Source organism: Agelaius tricolor, unplaced genomic scaffold, assembly GCF_023055355.1.
Source record: "Agelaius tricolor isolate 1412-34295 unplaced genomic scaffold, bAgeTri1.0.p SCAF_4, whole genome shotgun sequence".
NCBI classification, from domain to species: Eukaryota; Metazoa; Chordata; class Aves; order Passeriformes; family Icteridae; genus Agelaius; species Agelaius tricolor.
The window spans coordinates 56,746,280-56,766,658 of NW_027269264.1; the positions used below are offsets into that span (position 1 = coordinate 56,746,280).

At 45.9% G+C, this 20,379-nt stretch overlaps 1 protein-coding gene across 4 annotated transcripts in view; it reads left to right on the forward strand.

Annotated features, from left to right (window-relative positions):
- CTIF (cap binding complex dependent translation initiation factor) overlaps positions 1-20,379 on the forward strand; it is a 148,448-nt gene that overhangs the window by 90,717 nt on the left and 37,352 nt on the right. For 3 of the 4 annotated variants that reach the window (XM_071425838.1, XM_071425841.1, XM_071425840.1), the window contains 2 exons: positions 13,412-13,847; positions 15,573-15,902. In XM_071425838.1, coding sequence (XP_071281939.1) covers positions 13,412-13,847; positions 15,573-15,902 — 766 coding nt within the window. The remainder of the gene's footprint in view (positions 1-13,411; positions 13,848-15,572; positions 15,903-20,379) is intronic. The other variant, XM_071425839.1, reaches the window with a different exon arrangement.

Below are 20,379 nucleotides of genomic sequence, written 5' to 3' on the forward strand. Positions count from 1 at the left end.
CTTCCCACAAGCATCCCATTGGCAAGTCAAGAGGTTGGGATGCATCCTCTTCAGGCCAGGTAGTTCTTGTATTGGAAAGATAAAGAGTATCCCAGCCATCACTCAGGAGTGTGACATGCAAGGTATTCGTTTGAAAACTCCTTACCATCAGCTGACAGCCCATATTCATGCAGTTTTCATGTTGTCTTGAAGGGGTTGCACTATTTCCAGAGCCAGTCCATTCATGGCCAGCGCTAGGGCTCCTCTCACAAAATAAAAATAGTCCCAGGAGCAGCTCTCACCCCAGGTTTGAAGATTCCAAGTTATACTGGGTGAAGGTGAATGTGTTTTACCGCTGGCATGAATGCGTCGGTTTAAAGGCTGTGAAATTTTGGAAGAGCCTTAGAAACCCATTCCCAGAGGTCAGCAGGACAAAGCTCTCCCGCTGAGTGAGTGAATAGAAATGAGTTCATAATTACAGAGTATAGTAGCTTTTTCACCGTTTTAATTGAGGTTTTTCAGAAAGGAAGAGAACTTAAAACAATACAGAAATGTCTTTTGTTCTTTCAGGGCCATTTGCTGAGGGCTTTGCAGTGAGAGGAGAGGATGTTTATTAAAAACAACAATATCAAGATGTTATTTTAGGGCCAAAGGGCCATTTCTAGCTGGAACAAAATTAAATGCTTGAGATGAACTGAAAATTAGCACTGAGCTAAATGATTTGCAGCGCATTGCTGAACTTCTGTTGGAACAGAAGAAAGAGAGAGGAAGGGAAGGAATTGAAGGAGTTGAAACACTCCTTTCCTTCTCAGTAGGATTTCCAAATCAAATTAATTAGGTTTAACAGCACGTGGGTCTGAACCCTTGAAGCAGCATCTGGAAGTCAGGGGTTTATCCTCATCCTAATGCTCCTGTCTTCTCCATGCCCTCCTGGGAGCTGATGAGACTTACTGGAGGGGACTTGGGGGGTGCACAGGGAACACCCCAACCCCAACAGGGGTGTCACAGCCATCCCTGCTGAGCAGGCTCTGGGGGAGTTGAGCCAGCATAGTGGTACCTGTGAAAAACTGACTCTTCTCCAAGAGAAACAAATGCAGGAGTGATTTGTTTTTGTTTTTGTTTTTTTTTCCCAAGCACAAAAGTGAGTCTGGAGGGATATTGTCTGCAATGGAAAATAGGAATACTAGTATCTAGATAGACCATAGAGTTCAGAATGTAATGATGCAAGAAACTCTTCTAAGCAACTGAAAGCACCTAAGTAGAGATGTCAAAATAAGAGGTGCAGTTCTGCCTAATATTTAGAAAATCTGAACCATGGATGAAGGGCAGGTCATGTTTTCAGGAACAAGTGCAATAAAGGGTGCATCTCCAAAAGGTATCACAGAATAGTTTGAAAATCACCTCGTTCCAACCCCACACCATGGGCAGGGACACCTTCCACTGTCCCAGGCTGCTCCAAGCCCCATCCAGCCTGGCCTTGGACACTTCCAGGGATCCAGGGGCAGCCACAGCTGCTCTGGGCACCCTGCGCCAGGGCCTCCCCACCCTCACAGTCAATTATTTCTTCCTAATACCTAATTTAAACATCTTCTCCTTTGATTTAAAACCATTCCCCCTTGTCCTAATCATAGACTATGTCAAAATAGAGGAATCCCATAGGAATCATCAAGTCCAACTCCCTGCTTCTCACAGAACTACCTAAAACTAAACCACACGACTAAGAAAGCTGGGCCAGCTGAAGCTGAGCCTTCTCGAGAACAACATGAAGAGCTCCTTGTTGCAGTGCTGGTCCTTTGTGATAAGTCTCCTCAAGGAAACAAGTGTTCATAGTCACAGCAATCCCAGCTGTGGGTGCTTGCCCTGCCTGCCCGAGCAGAGCTGGCGGTGGCAGCGCCACAGCCAGGGGGTTGGCAGAAGGCAGGTTAGAGACAGATCATCATTTTGGTTTGATTTTCTGCAGTGTCAGTGGGAGTTATTACACTAAATTAATTCTCAGGGCTGCAGGTCCCCAGAGGACAATACCAACCCAGCAGTTTGTTCCTGGCAGGGCTCAGCTGGCCTGATGAATAACGGCACGCAAGCAGGGCGCACAGATTGTCCACATGTGCTGCTGGCTGTGCCTTCCAGCTGGGACATCGCTCCCCTTATCTTGTGTTTGCCATGCCATCCTGCATCAGCAGAGTTCTTAACTTGCACTTAGATGTGCTGTTGGTGTACTGGAGCTGGACTATTAGAAGGGCCACAAGAGCAAGAGGAGAGAGAGGTGTGATGGGTGACGCAAGGTTGCCTGCCTTGGTGACCAGCAGTGGACACCAGGAAGGGGGTGAGAGGAGCAAGCAATGCTGCTTCCCAGCAGTGCTCTCCCCTTCTTAATGGTTGGACTTGATGATCTTGAAGTTACTTTCCCTTATAAGTATTGAATGGCTGCAATAATGTGTCTAAGAGCCGTCCCCAGGCTGAACAACCCCAACTCTCTAAGCCTTTTCTCATAGGAGAGATGTTCCAGAACACTCTGAGCAATTTTTGATTCTCCTCCTGGGACACCTTAGTTATCTTCACAGAATCCTAGAATAGCTGGGTTTGGGAGGAAGTTTAAGGATCATCCTGTTCCACTCCCCTGCCATGGGCAGGGACACTTTCCACTATTCCAGGTTGCTCCAAGCCCCATCCAACCGGACCTTAGACATTTCAGGGATCCAGGGACAGCCACAGCTGCTCTGGGCAACCTGTGCCAGGGCCTGCCCACCCTCACAGGAAGAATTTCTTCCTAACATCTGATCTAAATCTCCCCTTTTTAAGTTTGAAACCATTCCCCCTTGTCCTATCTCTGTCTGCCTGTGTAAAAAGTAAAAGTGTAAAGCACTCTTTAAGTACTGGAAGTCAGCAGTGAGGTCTCCATGGAGCCTCTTTTCTCCAGGTGAACATCCCCAGTTTCCCCAGCCTGTCTCCAGACATCAGAGCATCTCAGTGGCCTCTTCTGGACTCAGTCCAGCAGGTCCATGTCTTTGGTATTCCTTGTATTGGTGTTGCTTTGGTAGCTGGTGGTGTGATTTATTTATTTTTACCCAACATGTGAGGAAGGTCTTCATTGTGTGTGCAGGCACGGGGTGTAGGATGGGTCACAGAGAAAGAATGCAAGAGCCATCTCCAGGGCAGACAGCCAGACAGATGGACAACAAAACACCTCATCAGTGTTTCACCAACCTCAAGGTGGCTTTTGGCAGAGGACTGCTCTCAGCATCTCCCCTTTGGCTGTGAGAAAGCTGAGGTGGGAAGGTGGAAAGAGTCTGTAGCTGGACCTTCCCCTACCACAGACCTTGCAGTGAGCCTGTGGCCACCAGATCCTCCTGTGTGTGAGCCCTGGCGCCCTTGAGCCTGCCCTGCAGGGCTTCTCTCTCAGTGTCACACAGTGCAAAACACGGCTGACTACGTGATGCTATTTCAGCCAGCCAGAATTGAGGGAAGGAAATAGAGCGGCAGGTTCCTCTGCACTAGGAAACCGATCTGTTCTTGAAATGGCTTTCTCTTTGGTGGAGTGTTTCCGGCACGGCTCCTCGGCACTGGAAATGGATTTATCCATCTACACCTTGTTTTCCAGTGTGAGCTCACGGAGGTGTTGTCAGCAGTTGGCTGCTGGAGTGAATAGAGGTGAAATAACTTATTTCTTTCCATCCTCAAGTATAAATGTGCCACTGTCTTGGAGTGAGCACCCAGGGCTTCGTGCTGCAGGTTGCTCCCCAAAGTATCTAGCAACTGAGCTCAGAGATAAGGGCCAGCTCAAGTTGATACTTTTAGTGGGTATAAATGAAAGGCTTTATGGCACCCACTGTCTCATACCGTGCCATTCAATGAAACCTGGCCCATTTGAAGAAGCCCAGCAGCACTTCAGTGGTGTGGTGGCATGGTTTGAGTGGTGACTTTCAGTTTTTGGCCATGGCAAGTAGCCACCCTCTCAGAAGAAGAGCATCTTCCACCCACTCCTTCTCCCTGCAAGCCCAAGCTGGGGACGTTGGCCCCGGGGACCTGGGAGGGAGCAACAAGCTGAAGCTCTGCAGGGCCTCCTGGCATGGTTAGTGTGTGAAGAAGTTGCCAGCTTAAGTTGTTTGGGCTCTTGTTGCAGAAACAATATTTCTGTCTGACCCCAGTTAGCAACTGATGTTTGCAAAATAAAGAAGTCAAGGCACTGGAAATACTTTCCATTCCGGCTCTTGTCTCAGCCCAAAATATTAGTATTAAAAATATTGCATCTATTATATGCAGCTAATATCTCTGCTGGCACATAAATCACCCAGGGATTTTTCATCTCATATTAAAAAAAAAAAAAAAGTAACTGTGCTCTATTTTTGGTTATTTGTTAACTGTTTTGTTTCCATTTATTCCTACCACAGCCACAGCAGTCTGTCTCCAAGGGACCATCTGTGGGAAAGAGAGTCCTTAGATTGATTCAGAAGGTGTCGGGGTCATTGACAGGCATGAAGGCGCTGGGTCTCTGCTCTTTCTCTGATAATGTCTTTATTTAGCGTGACAGCCTCCAGGGCACGAGTGGACAACAGGCCTCTTTCTTTCCTTTAAACTAACATTGCTCCAGCCATTCCCAGCATTGTGCAGATGCTATGGATCTTCCTAATTTCCTGGTTAAAGCTGGGGGTGCAGGTCCCCAAGCAGCAAGCACCAACAGCTACGTGACAACAGAGCTGCAGAAGGTGGCCCAGATCTGTGCCTCCCCCCAGGCAGTGTGTTCCCGTCCAAACTGACAAGTGAAAACTCATCCAAGAGAAATTAAGCTTTGGGAGTGAATCAGACCCTGGCACAGCTTAGCAATTCTGTGGGAGTGTTAGGGGTAGCATGAGAGAGGACGCAGGAGTGGGGTCAGGACCAGAGAGCTCTCTTGTTGAAGGTGACCCTGCTCATTGCAGAGGGGGTTGGCTAAATGACCTGTAAAAGGCCCCTTCCATCTCAAACCATCTATAATTCTATGAACTCCTCTTTTAAGGAGCTCAAAAGAGTTAAGTAAACATTCAGGAAACAGCTTAGGATTGTCACCGGGTTGCAATAAATCAATTTCCGGATCAATCCTGGCTCCCAAATCTCTACGTTAAATGCTATAGGCTGCTGCATCTCATTTAAAGGAGAGGCAGAAACAATTTTAATTTAATGTGTTTGATAAAGGATTCTGGCACACCTAAGTCCAAAGCATCTCTGCAGCTTGGGTTGATGTTTTACTGGATCCCTGTGTCGGAAGTAATTGCTTGCCATTGACTTTGGGTCATCTCATATGTCTGGACAGCTGTCAGGAGATCCTGTCAAATCTTGCCTTAGCTCCTACAGGAAAGACATTTATTTCTTCACTAGAAAGCACTGGTATAAATAGGATATGGAAAAAAAAAAACCCTAGGATGTCTCCTTGCTGCAGGTCAAAGAGGCACAGGGGTCTAAAGGAAGACAGCTGAACACAAAGGCAGCAGGTGGGGGCTCATTGTACTATTTAGGATGTGTCTTGGGGGACAGACCACAGAGGATGGTGGTGGGCTGTGTCTGTGCATCTTGGCGTGGGTTTAAAGTTTATATCTCTTGGAGGATTATCAGATCTCGGGTTAACTGATCAGCCTGGGTGTATTTTTAAAGGAGGCAGCCTGGAGTCTGAAGTATAAGCTCTTTTATTGCGAAGTAGTAAAAGATGATTCCATATTCATTCAAGCCGCATTCTTACCAGTAGTACAGGATCTGTTTGTGTTTGGGAAACATTGTGTACTGTGGTCGTGTCTTAATTTAAACTGTTTTGTCTAAACTGGACTCAGTTCCTTGTCACTGTGTTTTCCGATGGCTTTTATGTAATTTTTGCAATCTTGTTTACAGTACCCTGAGAATCCAACAATGTAATTCCAAGTAATGTAGTTTTCAAAGAGAGTAATTTCCAAGCAATTTCTACATGAAATCGCAGCAGTGATTTCTACACCAGCCACAGCAGTGAGCCTTGAAGTCCAGGAGGTGCCTTCCTAGCTGGTTGCCTGCTCTATGCAGCAAGGGCCTGTATCTTGACATCCCTCATGATTTGTGGGAGATCCAGCAAAGCATTAAAAGAGCTGTTTCAGAGCTATCTCACATGCCATCTGTACTTGGGATATCTTTCCCAAGCTGCTGTTGCAAAACAGCTCCTTAAGTTCCTCCTGAAGATTCATTTCCATGAAGCTTGGAAGAAAACAGCTGACTCAGGCAGCCCGTGCAGCCAAGCATTGCAGAGTGTGAGGGCTGTCCCTGGGCTTCAGCAGCAGTGAGGTTTGCTTTTCAGTGCTTTTGAGTCCATCCCAAGGGGTCTTGTGCCATGTCCCCTCAGCCCAGCAGTGCTCTCTCTGCTCCTGCAACACAGTCTGCAGGCTGGTGGGCCTGTGAATGGGGTGGGAGGAGTTGGTCATTCATCCACATGCTTGTGAGTCAGTGGGAATTTTGGATGTAAAGACACAGAATCACACTAATACAATAGTTCAGGTTCAAAGGGACCTTTAAAGCTCACCCAGTCCCATCCCCTGCCATGGTTAGGGGCATCTTCCTCTAGACCACAGTTGCTCAGAGCCCTGTCCAATCTGGCCTTGAGTGTTTCTGGGGGTAGGGCATCCACCAACTCTCTGAGCAGCCTGTGCTGGTGTTTTACAACCATCACAATGAAAGTCAGTGCTACCATGTTGGTTTATAGTGAGTCTAATTATGCTCTAGAGGACCAAATGAAATCATCTCTAGGAAAGGCAGATGTGGTGTCCAGGCTCAAAGGAAAGGTTGTCAGCAGTGATTATACCTCAGGACCAAGGTGGTGACAAAGAGCGTTGTGCCCATGCAGGCAACTCACATGAGGGTTTCATAATGCTTTTCCCAGCAGCCAGAGACTGTGAGCCTCATCACAAACATCTCTCCCCTCACAGCATTGTTTTGCTTGGCTGTGCTTGTCTTCTGGCATTCACTGTATGTTTGTAAAGATGCATACGTGTAAGACTTAAACTATGCACTTCATCTCAGCTGTTCAAAGATGGTTTCAAATCTTGATCACCACCATTTTGACAGGTGGACTTTCTACACTTCCAAGATGCCGTGTCTGTCCAGATGATGTGGGCTCAGTCTAGCAGTTGGGGTGGTCTCAACCTCCGATGACAGAAAGGCATGAAAGAAGTGTGAATAATTTCATTTTTGTTTTCAGGAGTGAACATGACATCTTGTTCCCTTCTCATCTGAGAAAAATGCAAACAAAAATGAAACTGTAGCCAAGTGAAACCAGTTTGAGAGAGAAAGCCAAAGGGAAAATACAACACAAATCCTGTGTTCTTCATCCTTGGAGCTGGTGGTTATTGCTTTCTGTGGGGTTTAGAAGTTTTTGATTAAATTGTGTGGAACCATCGAGCTTATTCAAGTGTTTCCCATTCTCAGCCATAGCTAGGATAGAAATGGCTGAGGTTGGGCTGTGATGCTCCCTGCATCAAAGCAGTGCTGAATTACCATTATCCATGCATATGAAACATCAGAGTGCTTTTCATGGAGGTAGTCTTGCTGAAGAGGTACTTCTGGGGGAAGTCAGGCCTCTAAAATAGAAATTCAGATCTTTTTCCTCATTATATATGAGTAAAAAATATTCCCCAGACCTCTTGGTACCTACCTCTTGGTAGTTTTAGGTGCAATAAAATTCCATCCCATCCTAACTGGGATCCTTCAGTCCCTCCAGTTTGAACCACAACATCTCTTAAAGGCTCAGAGTCAGTGATGATGGATATTCCTGACCACAGCAGTACTGCCATGCCGAAATCTCTCCAGCAGTGCCTGCTTTGGGATACCAGTCCAATTGTTTGTGGTCTGGCTGGAATATGCTTAGTTCAGAAAGACTAGGCCTGGAGACATGAGTTTGTTCAGGGGATGTTTCAGAGGATTTTGCTTTTTCCTGCCCTTTCCCTCTTCAGGCTTTCCTAGGCAGCTAGCTAGTACAGCCAGAAATAACCCACATGCTAAATTGAGAATTTTACTCTTTTGGTGGTGACTCTAAGAGGGGCCCTTCTTAATTTCCCTCCTTTAATGGAAAATTGTGTTGAGATTTTCAGAAAGAAGGTGAGAGAGGTGGCCTGACATCCCACAAGGAGCCTCACCAGTCCTCCATTTGCAGGAGAAGCTGCTGAGTTCCTTGGGGATGCTCTGTTCCCAAGCCTTGAGGGGTGTCATGGATAAGAGGGATCTGGGGTCATTTTGGGAATTGAAGGTCCCACAGAGTCCATTCCTGCAGTAGATCCTGGAAGTGTTCCAGGCCAGGCTGGATGGGGCTTGGAGCACCCTGAGGTAGTGTAAGGTGTCCCTTCCATGGCAGGGAGGTGGAAGTGAATGATATTTAAGGTCCCTTCCAAAACAAACATTCAATGATTCTGTGATCTTAATCCATCCTTTGCAATAGTGGTTGTTAATTAGTTGCAGGCATTTTAATAGCAAAGCTGATCATGAGATACTTCCAAGAGTTAGCATTATATTCCTGATCCTCACACAGAGATGAGACCCTGCCCAAGCAGACAAAAGGGTACAGAGAAACTTCCTGTCTGTCAAATGCAGTGAGGAATGTGTTCATTGAAGCACCAGAGGGATGCAAGGAGTGGAGAAGGTTACCTGAGTGTCTCCAAGTCCATTTTAGCTATTGATTACTGGCCCTGGCTATGCCCACCAGGTATTCTGCTCTGCACAAAAGCAGGACTAAATGAGAATTCCAGCTCTGCAAGGGACTTATAGTGTCCTGGAGGGTTTGTGCCATGAGGAAGTTGGCTGAGATTGAGGGCATTTATCCAGGCAGGTTCTCCAAAGTAGGAACCAGCATTTGGACCTGGTCCCTCAGTGCCAGTATGGGATTTCAGTCTGTTTGGCCATACAAGGTCCTCTGTGTCATGGGGGTAAGTGTCTTAAATGCCACTGGAAATGTATAGAATCTCAGAATTGTTTAGGTGGGAAAAGACCTATTTGACCATAGCACTGTCCAGCCCACCACTGACCCATGTCCCCAGATGCCACATCCACACAGCTTTTAAATCTCTCTAGGGATGGGGACTCCACCACTGCCCTGGGCAACTGTGCCAGGGTGTGACATCCTTTTCGATTAAGGAATTTTCCCAATATCCAATCTAAACCTCACCTGGCACAGCCTGAGGCCATTTCCTCTTGTCCTGTCCCTTGTTCCCTGAGAAAAGAGCCCAGTGCCCACCTGGCTGCATCCTCCTGTCAAAGCCAGAAGGTCCCTCCTGAGCCTTCTTTTCCCCAGGCTGAGCCACCTGAGCTCCCTCAGCTGCCCCTCATGAGACCAGTGCTCTTAAGTGCCTGCTCACCTCTCAGTTTTTGTAGGAATTGCTTGCCCAGATCTCTGTGCAGCCACCGGGAGAATGCAGCCCCACATTGTCCCCCAGCTCCCCACATGCCAGACAAATGGTGGGGGCTCTCAAAAGACTCATCTCACTCGTGGGGATATGGGCAAGGCTCTGACAGGACAGAGCAACTGTGTTTTAGACCACAGCTGTCCACGTGTCTAAAGTTATTTTCCCCAGACTTGTGCCTTCCTGCTCCTTTCCTTGGGAGCAAACGATGTAGTAAAAACTTACAGGAATCGTGTATTTCTGAGCATGTAGGCTGGTAATCACCGAGACAGCTGAAGCCTTACATTTGTTTGCGTAGGCTTCTCTGACAGAACAGACATTTGTCAGATCTAAATTCTGTTGAAAGGTATCTCATTTAGTTAATTAAATAAAAAAATGGGTGGAGAAACAATAGCAGAAGCAAGACCATCCTATTTCCAGCTTGGCAGCCCTGACTGTCTCCCCTTGGTTTTTAGTACTTTTGCAATTTCTTTGTGACTCTCAATGTGTCTCTTTAGTTTTCATTTTGTCTGATGGCCAAATCCCACTGAAGTCAGGGGGAGTTTTGAACTGAATTGGAATTTGGCCTTTGAAGTGAAAATAGTAATTTAATGTTAAATTGAGTCAAGAGATAAGAAACCATTGTACTGCCCAGATGCTTTTTCTTGTAGCTGAATTATGGTTCCCTGCAAGGCACTGCATCCTTATGGCTCAGGATGAGCAGAGGGGGACAGAGGAATGATTTCCCAGTAACTGCAGCATTTTTCTGGGGTGAATTCTTGCATTGCTTGGAGGTGTTGCTGTGTAATTCAAGCTTCAGCTTCCTCCCTTCAGCGTCTCAGACCTAAAAGCCTGGGTGGGAGGTGCATTTGGGTGCTTTCCTGGACTGGTTCCTTGGGCTTGGCACATCACCCCAAGGCACCATCTTGGGACATCACCTTAAGCTGCCATCTGAGCACCTACAGTGCTGCCCTTGAACAAGCACGAGGTTGTTTCCAACAACCCACGGTGGGAGTGTGGCTGGTCCCCATTTTGTCCTTTCCTGGGGCTCTCTGTGTCCCCAGCACCTTGGTGACACCTGAGAGCAAGCATGGGTCATCCCAGCCTCCCAGGCTTTGAGATGCTGTGCAGTCAAGTTTTAAGGTGTGAGGCCTGTTCTCCCTGCTTTGGCTCTTCTTTCCTGCAGATCCTATTTCTTCTTGGCTTTTCTTCTTCGCTGGGGTGTTGGGAAGATAAAAGCACACAACGAGACTTTGCCTGAAAGCTGGATGATTGTCTAGACTCCTGACTGCTGCCAAGTCACAGACATTGCTCCTTGTTTGCCATTCTCCTTCCCTTGCCTTTTATTTCTTGCAATTTTTTTTTCCCAAAACTCTTTTAACTCTGGTGTTTTCACCCTTTGGCCAGTGACTGCAGAGCTTGGTCTGAGTTTGCTCTGCCCCTTGCCATGGGGACATCACCTTTCAGCTGTCCCCTGGAGGGGCAGGGCTGCCTGCTCTCCCCCATCCTATTGCAACAGCCCCAAAATGAACAATCTTGCACATTCCACACTGGCTTAAATAGGTGGGGTTTTTTTTAATCTTACACCTTTTTTTCATTCATAGCCCTTAAACATTAAGGGTTAGGTTTATTATATGTCTTTAGAAAAAAACTATCCCTGTGTGCATGTCTTGCAGGAATTTATGGCCAAGTTTGGTTCCCAGCTCATTTCCAGGCATTTTCCCTTGCTTCTGAAATTATAGCTGTATCTTTGTGCAACTTCTGTAATTTCTGTGTAATATTTACAAATCAAATAAAGTAACAAGCTGACTGGCTTATGAGCCAAGACTTGAAATGCAACCAAACAGTTAAACTCAGATGTCTGAGAGAAGAACAAAACCACAGAAAGCAAAACTCTTGTACACTTGGCCCTGTGAGGCCTTAGTACTAGATAAGGTTTTTAACTAACTTTTATTTTGACGTTCCCCTTTTAATAAGCATTGCTCTTTACAAAGCGGTTTATGTGATTGCATTACTGAGAGGAAACAAAGAAATGCCAGGAAAACTTGATGTGGAGAATCTGTACTCATAAAATGCTTGTAGGCTCCAGCAAACAGGAAAGCTTTCCGCATCTCCGTTTTGGGTTTTTTTTCCTTTTTTTTTTTTTTTTTTTTTTTTTAATTCCCTGCCATTCAGTTTGCAAGGGGAAAAAAAAAAAAAGAAAAAGGAAAAAAAACCCCAAAAACTACAGACTGAATATCTCAGAAAACCGGATCTGGTGGTCTGAGAGTAAACACGAATTCCATCCAGTGCCATGAACAAGCCTGTTCGTCCTGCATTTGTTAAACATGAGCCCTCACTCTTTATGGTTAAAAGCCAGTTGGCCCCAGAAAATAGGTTTTGATTCCTGGGGATGCCAAGGAATACAGATTCCGTGGGCAGATGGCTTTGGCAGGCAGGGTTGGAGACTGCTGACCATTGAAGTGTATTTGTGAATGGTTGCTTCCTTCATCCGAGCTCCCTTAGCTGAGCAGTGCCAGTGATGAAAGTAAAACTAATTGCTGTGGGATGGGTTTAAAGTAAACACTGCTATTTATCCAGATTGGGGTGGGGGTTTGGGATAAGGAGGGAGGCTGACCAGGGGTTTTATCATGGCTACAGAACCAATACAGAGACAAACCACATGGTCCCCACAGCACTCAAAGTTTTTTCCTTGTTTTTGGGGCTGATACTGGGGAGATGTCCTGTGTCATCCTCTAGCACTGCTCCCAGCAGCCTTGTAAAGGCCAGGCATTGAAACACCCCACGGGCTCTCAGAGCCAAGACCAATATCAAGGAGGCATCAGGCAGGGAATGCCAGCATGCTTAGGGTGGCCATGCTTAAGACCTAGCCCTGGAGAAGGCAGCCAGTGCCAGGACCATCTCCATCTTAGCTACATCCTGGAGGATGGCATTCTGGCTCTGCCTTCTCCACTGGGGACAGCCACGCTGCAGCCTGTTTGGAAATCTGAGATGCCTGAGACTGCCAAAGCATTTCTTCCATTCAACTGTTGTTTTTTTGGGGATTTGCCATCTCGGCTACCGGTTACAGCCAGCACTCAGGGGCTTGCTCATTCTTTCTGAGATGTTGTAGTCTCTTGAGTAAACCCTTTGGAGGCAGTTCCTCCTCTCTGTGGCTGTTGGGTTTCCATGTTACCCATCTGGATCTCTCTGCACATAGGTCTCTCTCTGGAGGTTGTGGTCCTGGATGCCATGATCTCCATGCTGCCAAAGCCAAGTTTGGTCCTCTTTTCATCCATGCATGTGTCCCAGTGCCGAAGGATATGTATAAAATAAGGCCAAAGAAAACCATTTGGTGTTGGCAGATTACCAATTTACTTAGTATCTTGCTTCTTAGTTATTTTTTTTCCACTTAGAAATCCTTGATACACTTAAACTAGCTCACTGCAAACTCATGCAGCAGTGTGCCATGTTGGCAGGCAAGAGGAGAAAGTGATGCTGTAGGCCAGGTGTATTAGGATTTCTAAAGCCTTCAGAAAAAAATATCTCCTCGCATTTCCTGCCTACCTGACTTGCTGCTGCTGTTTTTCCTGGTTAGTGTGGAAGTAACACAGAAACCTGAGAGAATTTAACACAAAAACCTGAGAGAATTTTTCCTGGATACCAAAGTCATGTTGTCCAACTTCACAAAAACTTTCACCTGAAATATGACTGTCACTGAAAGAAATTTAGGGGCATGAATTGTTAGATGACAAGAAATTGCCTCCCCATTTTCAGTCCCCTGCCAAGGGCCAAGCTGTTTGGTGGAACAGATGTGTTGGCCCAACAGAACCACGAAGGAATGAGTGAACTTTCTTTGACTTTCTTCTACTTTTTTTTTTTTTTTAATACACTGTCATTCAGTTTGCAAAATAAAAAGCAAACTAAACAACCAAACCAAAAAACCTATTTGATTTCCAGCTAGCAGGAGTTAATTTTTTTATTATATATATATATATATTTTTTTTTTTTTTTTTTTTTTTTTTTTTTTTTAATTATTATTATATATTCTCTTCTGTGGCCAGCTGACCTCTCAATGACTTCCTTTGGCTTTCCAGGCGACAGCAGAGGCTTCCCAGCGGGAACAAGTCTCAGCAGCACACGGATCATCAGCAGGGTGGCACCAAGCATAACAGGGACCACCAGAAACTCTACCAAGGAGGCCAGGCCCCTCACTCCTCGGGCAGGACGGGCCACCACGGCTACAGCCAGAACCGGAGATGGCACCACAACCAGAAGCACTCGCCCAACGACAAAGAAACGCACAGAAACGCCAAAGAGACTGAGAATTTGAAAATCGAGGACAGCCCCGCGTGCACGGCACACATCCCCGCGGAGGCGCCGCGAGGCCCCGAGGCCGTGGAGAAGCAGCCCCAGCAGACTGAGCCCGAGACCAAGCGGAAAGACAGCGCCCACGAGCGCCCTGGGGACAGGCCCAAGATCAACCTGCTTCAGTCTTCTAAAGACAGGCTGAGGAGGAGACTAAAAGAAAAGGTATTATTTCTTGGGTTGCTCTTTTTGTCAGGGTCTGGCCGATGGCCATTCTCCGTACAAAGGGTGGGGTGAGCTCAAGGGACATTTCACCCAATTTATCTTAGTCCCCCAGTGTCAGCACTTCTCTTGAGGTGTCTTTGTGCTTCTTCAGGAGGCCTTTTATTGAAAGAACTGAGGCTCTGAGCTTGAGTTCTTGGGTGAGGTTGCTACCAGCTTCGGTTGGACTGGAATCTCTCCCATTTTCCATGGGGGAAGGCTGGTGCACACATGAGCTCCCTCCTGATCTGAAGAGCTCAGTCACTTCCCAAAAAACATGTAAAAAAGGCAAATTGTCTCTGCAAATACAGAGCTAAATCCCAAAACTTTGACTCCTGAGTGCTGAACAGTTGGACTCCGCTGCTTTAAAGCTGATATCCATTTATCTCTGCAATGAATTGAAACGCCCTTATCTCCCCCCTTCCTTCCAGCAACCCAACAATAACAAAAGTATTGCATGCAAGTGACGGAGGAGAAATCCTTTTTGGAAACAATATTCAGCCACAGATTTCTGAGGAATTTGGAGATGATATCTCCATTTGCCCCCTGTAAAACTCAGATTCTTTCTCTTGAGATTCTTTTGTCAGACTGTAAAAAGCATTCATGGGGTTATCTCTAATGAGATTTCCAAAATACAGAGCAAAAATAACCTGAACATATACAATTCCATGGGAGTGCATGCTGGAAATGTATACCTTTGAATGCATGAGCATTTACTATTTCTGGATGTGGCATGAGGGAGAGTAAGAGATTTTGTTAGGTTTTTTTTATGTTCTTTAAAGCAATGGAAGTATAGTAGAGACTTTCAGAGTATTCATTTTAGTGCTCTTCTCAGAAATTTAGAGTCTTGTAAGACTAAAAATCTCATCAGCACCCGCTCTTGGGTGGGTGTTGTCAACAGACAAACCAGTCTCCTGATGGGAGGTTTGGACAACTCCCTTGGGGATTGGATTTGCTACAGGTTTGTATTACATAAGATTGAGCTGGAGGGGTAGAAGAGAAGACCAGAGCAAGCAGGATGCATGCCTAACACTGGGGAAAAAGGAGCAAACGTATAATAAAATGTTGAAAAGAATCAATAACTTTTGTGGTAATGATGGGAAGTGAAAAGTGTAACAGGCAAGAGATGGAAAAGTCAAGAATCTTTTCAATGCTGGGATCATATGACTTCTTTGAGCTCAATTTATATAATGAAGTGTATATATTAAAATATATATTTGTATTTAGATATATCTATTTATATGTATATATTTTATATTAAATAAGTATATGAAATATATTTTTATGGGATTGTTGTCTGAAGATTTTGCAAACATCAGTGCACTTTCTAAAGAGAAACAAAAAAATGTCCATTATCACAGATGTCACAGACACCAGAAACTGGTCCAAGATGCCAAAGGCAGTCAGAGGTGATCAGACTTTGGCATTGTGGCTCAGGACCCTCAAGGACATTTTCTCCCTGAGCTGGGGGTGGGACTTTGGGATTGAGTGGTATGGGAAATGGAGAAAGGGGACATTTCTGGGGCAGGATGCATGCGCTTATGCTTTCCAATGCTGATGTTATACTACTGTGCCACTAAAAATTGCTTTGTCTTTTCTCTTTCTCTTTATGTCCTCCCAATCCCCTTACCCCTTTGCTGTTTGTGCAAGGACATGGGCTGATATATCTGTTTTTTCCTTGTGTAACAGACGCCTTGTCTTTCCCTTTTCACGGACCAGGACGAAGTAACGGTGGAAACCACCGACCCTGAAAAGAATAAAATGGACAAATTAATTGAAATTCTCAACAGCATGCGGAACAACAGCAGTGACGTTGACTCCAAGCTCACCACCTTCATGGAGGAGGCCCAGAACTCCACCAACTCTGAGGAGATGCTGGGGGAGATAGTCAAGACCATCTACCAGAAAGCGGTGACAGACCGCAGCTTTGCTTCCACAGCAGCCAAGCTCTGTGACAAAATGGCCCTTTTCATGGTGGAAGGAACCAAATTCCGGAGTCTGCTCCTCAACATGCTGCAGGTAACGAGATAAAGTTAGTTGTTCAGATGACTGGAGCATCATCTCAATTGGTCTGACCAGTTATTTGGAGCTGAGCTGTTACCAAATTCCTCTTGAACCCAATCGATGAGTTCAAATTGCACCTGTTGTTTTGTCTGTGCACCTCTTCAGTGGTTACCATAAATAATGTGACACTGAGGGCATTATCAAGGTACTCTTCATTCTCATTTCATGAACTCTACAAGAACTGTGGCATCTCACACGAGGGCCTATCTGAATAATGAGTCAGCTGCTTGAGGCAGCATTGCCATGGCATGAAAAGAAATTAACTGGGAGGGTCTCTCAGTGTAGGCTGTTAGAGTGGAGGGTCCATCTCAGCACCAACAGCACCAAGACAAATCTCTGATGGTCTTAGACACCAGGCTGATACATGAGCAGGCTTTAGGCTGCACTACCTGGCTTGATTCTGCTTTCTGATTACAAACAAAACTGAAATAATTGCATATTTTCCCATTATTCTGGGTGACTTGTTTATTGATATGTGGAGAACTGGTTGGTTGTTCTGCTCCAAAACCATCAGTGACAGCAAAGTTGCAGAGGGGAGGAAAAGCAGCAGCTCTGATCACTGGTCCATGAGGTTAATGGTTGGACTTGGTGGTCTTGGAGATCTTTTCCAGCCTGGATGATTCTATAATAATGTTGGATGATAGAAAAAAGGGCTATCCTCAGGTGCCCATGGTCTGCTGGGAGTAGTGTGTTTTACTGCAGTGCCACCATTAGATTGGGCAGTTGTTCTCTGGGAGGGTGTCACATGCACCTCCAATTTTCTGCCTCTGGAGACAGAGTTGAAACCATGAATTTCCATCCTCAATTTAAGGTGCATTTCCATGTGGCTGTTCCCTCACACACCATCTGTGGGACATGCAGAGCTCACTTTTCATTTCTCTGCTCTCCATACAAGTCTGTTGTTCACCACCACTCCAGTTTTTGACTCATCTTCTCATTCTTCTTGCTGCTCTTGTTGGAGATGCTCTCTTGGATGCTGTGGCTGGCTGCCTGTACCTTGAGTTGGCATTGGGGCAACACAGCAAGCAGGGAAACAAGGAGTAAAATAGAATAGTGAAAATCGATATCAGATAATTCTGCAGATTTGCTTCTGTCATTGCTCTGCGTGCACATGAAACATAACAACTCTCCCCATGTCCACTCCCCCCTGCAAAGCCCTTGGCCAGCATACACATCTGCCTATTACCTGTACCAGGGGCTGATTTGTTCCAGATTAGTATTTCCAAAGGGAATATCAATCAGAGTGAGGGAAATTGCAGACAGAATCAGTCCCAGCATAAGCAGCAAGGGGCTGGAGGGAGCTCCAAACCTGCTGTGCATCCCTTTCTTCCCATATCAGGTCACTCTTGCATCTTTCCCTGTTAGGCTGAGCAATCTAAGAAATCCAGAATAAAGCCCAGGAATGATGGCCTGAGAGCAGCAGGGTGTTAGCCCACAATTGATGCTGATGGCAGTCCTGGGTTAGGGAGGACTCTTCCAGCTTGCTTTATTCCCTTGCCCCAGCAATTCCACCCATGCAAACAGACCCATGTAAACTGATGTGTACTGCAGCATCCTGTGCAAGACTGAGTGGCTTTCCATTCAGCTCTTCACAGCATGAATGTAGGATAAATAATATATCTCCTATCTCCAGAGAGACTCAAAGTGCTTCTCAGGAACGAGTTGCCAGTCCCAGTGTGATGGGAGCATTGTGGAGAGCTGAAGTGCAAAGAGGGAGCAGGGTGTGCGGGTGACCGAGTTCATGTGCTGAGGCACAGAGAAATATGCAAAAGGGATTTGTTCAGCCCCAAACTGCACATCTTTTATAAATGTCTAGATGGGCAAAAGGTGACAGATCACTACAGGTCAAAAGCAAAGTGCTGTGTGAAATTGAATAATTTAACATTTCCTTTCTGATAGTAAAGGATTTTGACTTTCTCCAAGCAGTGTTGTCCAAATGAAACAATCAGATGCACTCAAACTGATTCATAAATACTTCTGTCAAGCCCTAAACCAGGAATATTTTGAGCTATTCAGGTCTGATAGCCCTGGCTGGAGACAGAGTCAGTTATGAGGCACGAAAGAGTCATTGCAGCTGCCTTGGTGTGAAATAAGGAGGTTAATTATCAATATCAATATGGTATGTTGGAACTGATACGATGTATTATCAGTATTAATAAGGCATATTGGATATTATGTCATGTTACAGAGTAATGTGAATACCCCATTAGTGTATGATATATTAATACATTGATATCAGTTATTATATATCCATATGTATACATATATATATACACACACAGGTCTATATATATCCATATGTTACAATCACATTTTTATATGACTGATGATAGGACATTACCCAGCTACAATCCTGGCCCTTCCACCATCAGATACTTTCCGTCAGCCATTTTTAGATAACTCACCGTTAATTAAAAAAGAGAAATAAACCTTTATTAAAACGCTTGCTGCAGAGCAGGATTTGTGTCTCTCTAGCACCTTTCAGACTAATCTGATCCCCGGGCGTAAGGAGCTCGGCTTGCTGGGCACCGGCGAGCTGGGGAATTACTGTGCCGGGGTGTGATAAATCGGGATCAGTGTGATCCCTGCCCGTGCTGCTGGCGCCTGGGGCTGCACCGCTCGCCCCCCCATCTGCTCCCAGCAGATGCTCCTGTTTTGTAGGGGCTTGTTTGTCCCTTTCCCTCAGGACTGTGATGGCAACAGCTCACCCCCACCAGAGGACCTCAGGAATTGGTGCATGAACCCCTTGAGGTGCCCTGCCAGCGTGGTCATGCCTATAGACAGCATCCTGTAGACAGTGTCCCTCTACCCTGCTGGACCTTAAAACAATGTGGTTTTTTTCCCCCTGCAAAACAGGCAGTAAACTGCCTTTTTAACATGGTTCCTCTTCTGTTTTCAGGTGTTGACAAGGTGCTCATGCTCAAGGGTTGCACATGTTCACAGCTTATCTCAGGGTACTTGTTTTGATCCCGAAAGAGATGCCAGTACTGCAGCATGGGAGTGTTGTCACATCATCCCCCTCCCTGCCAGCAGCTCCTCTGAAGAACTTTCCTATAGCCAGCATGATCCACTTCATCCCCTAAGGAAAACTCTGGTCTGAATTTATCCTTCACTCCATGTTTTGGTCCAGAATCTTGGCTAGGTCTTGAGTTTGAGTGCTGCCAACCTCTCAGGAAAAGAGATGTGGAAAGGGGAGCCATGGGGTGGAGAGGTGGTAGAGCTGACATGTGGGAGCTTGGCACTGGGGGGATCATTTGGCATCTGAGTTGTCCAGCCCTGACACAGGCTGCCCAGTGGTGGATCACTGTTCATGCCGAGATTTAAAAGCTCTGTGGGTATGGCACCTGGGGACATGGGTCATTGGTGGCCTGGGCGGTGCTGAGGGAGTGGTTGGACTTGGTGATCTTAGAAGACTTTTCCAACCTAAACAAATCTGTGGTTCTGTGATTTGGGTTTGATTTTCTCCTCATTGAATTGGGTTTAGTCTTTCGGTAGCAAGAACAATTTTTAGCTATTTGAGCCCTTGGGATGGACCTGGGTGAGCTGGGCCCAGGGAGCTTGGATGTCTGGGAACATGAAAGAACATCTTAGTGGACACATATACGAGTTCTTCATGCCTCTAGAAATACCTTCTTAATTAATACATTGAAAGTATTTCTCCTTTGAGAGGCTTTTGCTTGTCATAGTTTCACTCACTGGCATGCCCAGGCTTTTTTTTTTTTCCTTTCTTTCCAGTAGGGAGGTGTTAAGCAATGTGCCACAAACCCTTCACATGTAACATAAGTTGGAGTACTCCTCTGCTGGAACAACCGTGCTCTTTATAGCAGAGCTGTGTCTGCATCTGAGCTATGCAGAGCCAAGTGTATTATTAGAGTGAACATCACTGGGGCTGTAATTGTACACTGCTCCCCTTGGCAACCACAGCCAACAGCACATCAAACAGAAGGCTGATACCTTCTTTTAATAATAATGAAAAAAACCCCACCAAAATCACAAAATGAACATCCCGACAGAGAGCAGCAGAGCCTGCTGGCCTGCTGCCAGAGGAGTTCCATCCCTGCACATGGAACTGCCTTGGTGCCAGAGGAGAAGGGCTGGTTCTGCTGGATGCCCTGTGGCTTACCCTGCTGCGTGCCCTGTTGGATACCCTGTGGCATATCCTAATGTATATCCCATTTCACACCCTAATGCATACCCTAAGGCACTCTGCATTTGATACGTCATAGGATACTCTGTGGCAAACCCTAATGCATCCCAAAATTTATACCCTAATGCATACTCAGTGGTGTACCCTAGTGCATATCCTGTTGGATGCCCTGTGGCATTCCCTGGTGAATATCTTGTGGTACAGCCCTAATGCATTTCCCATGGCATATCCTATGGTACATCCTAAACGCACCCTATTACTTACCCTAATGAACTTCCCGTGGCG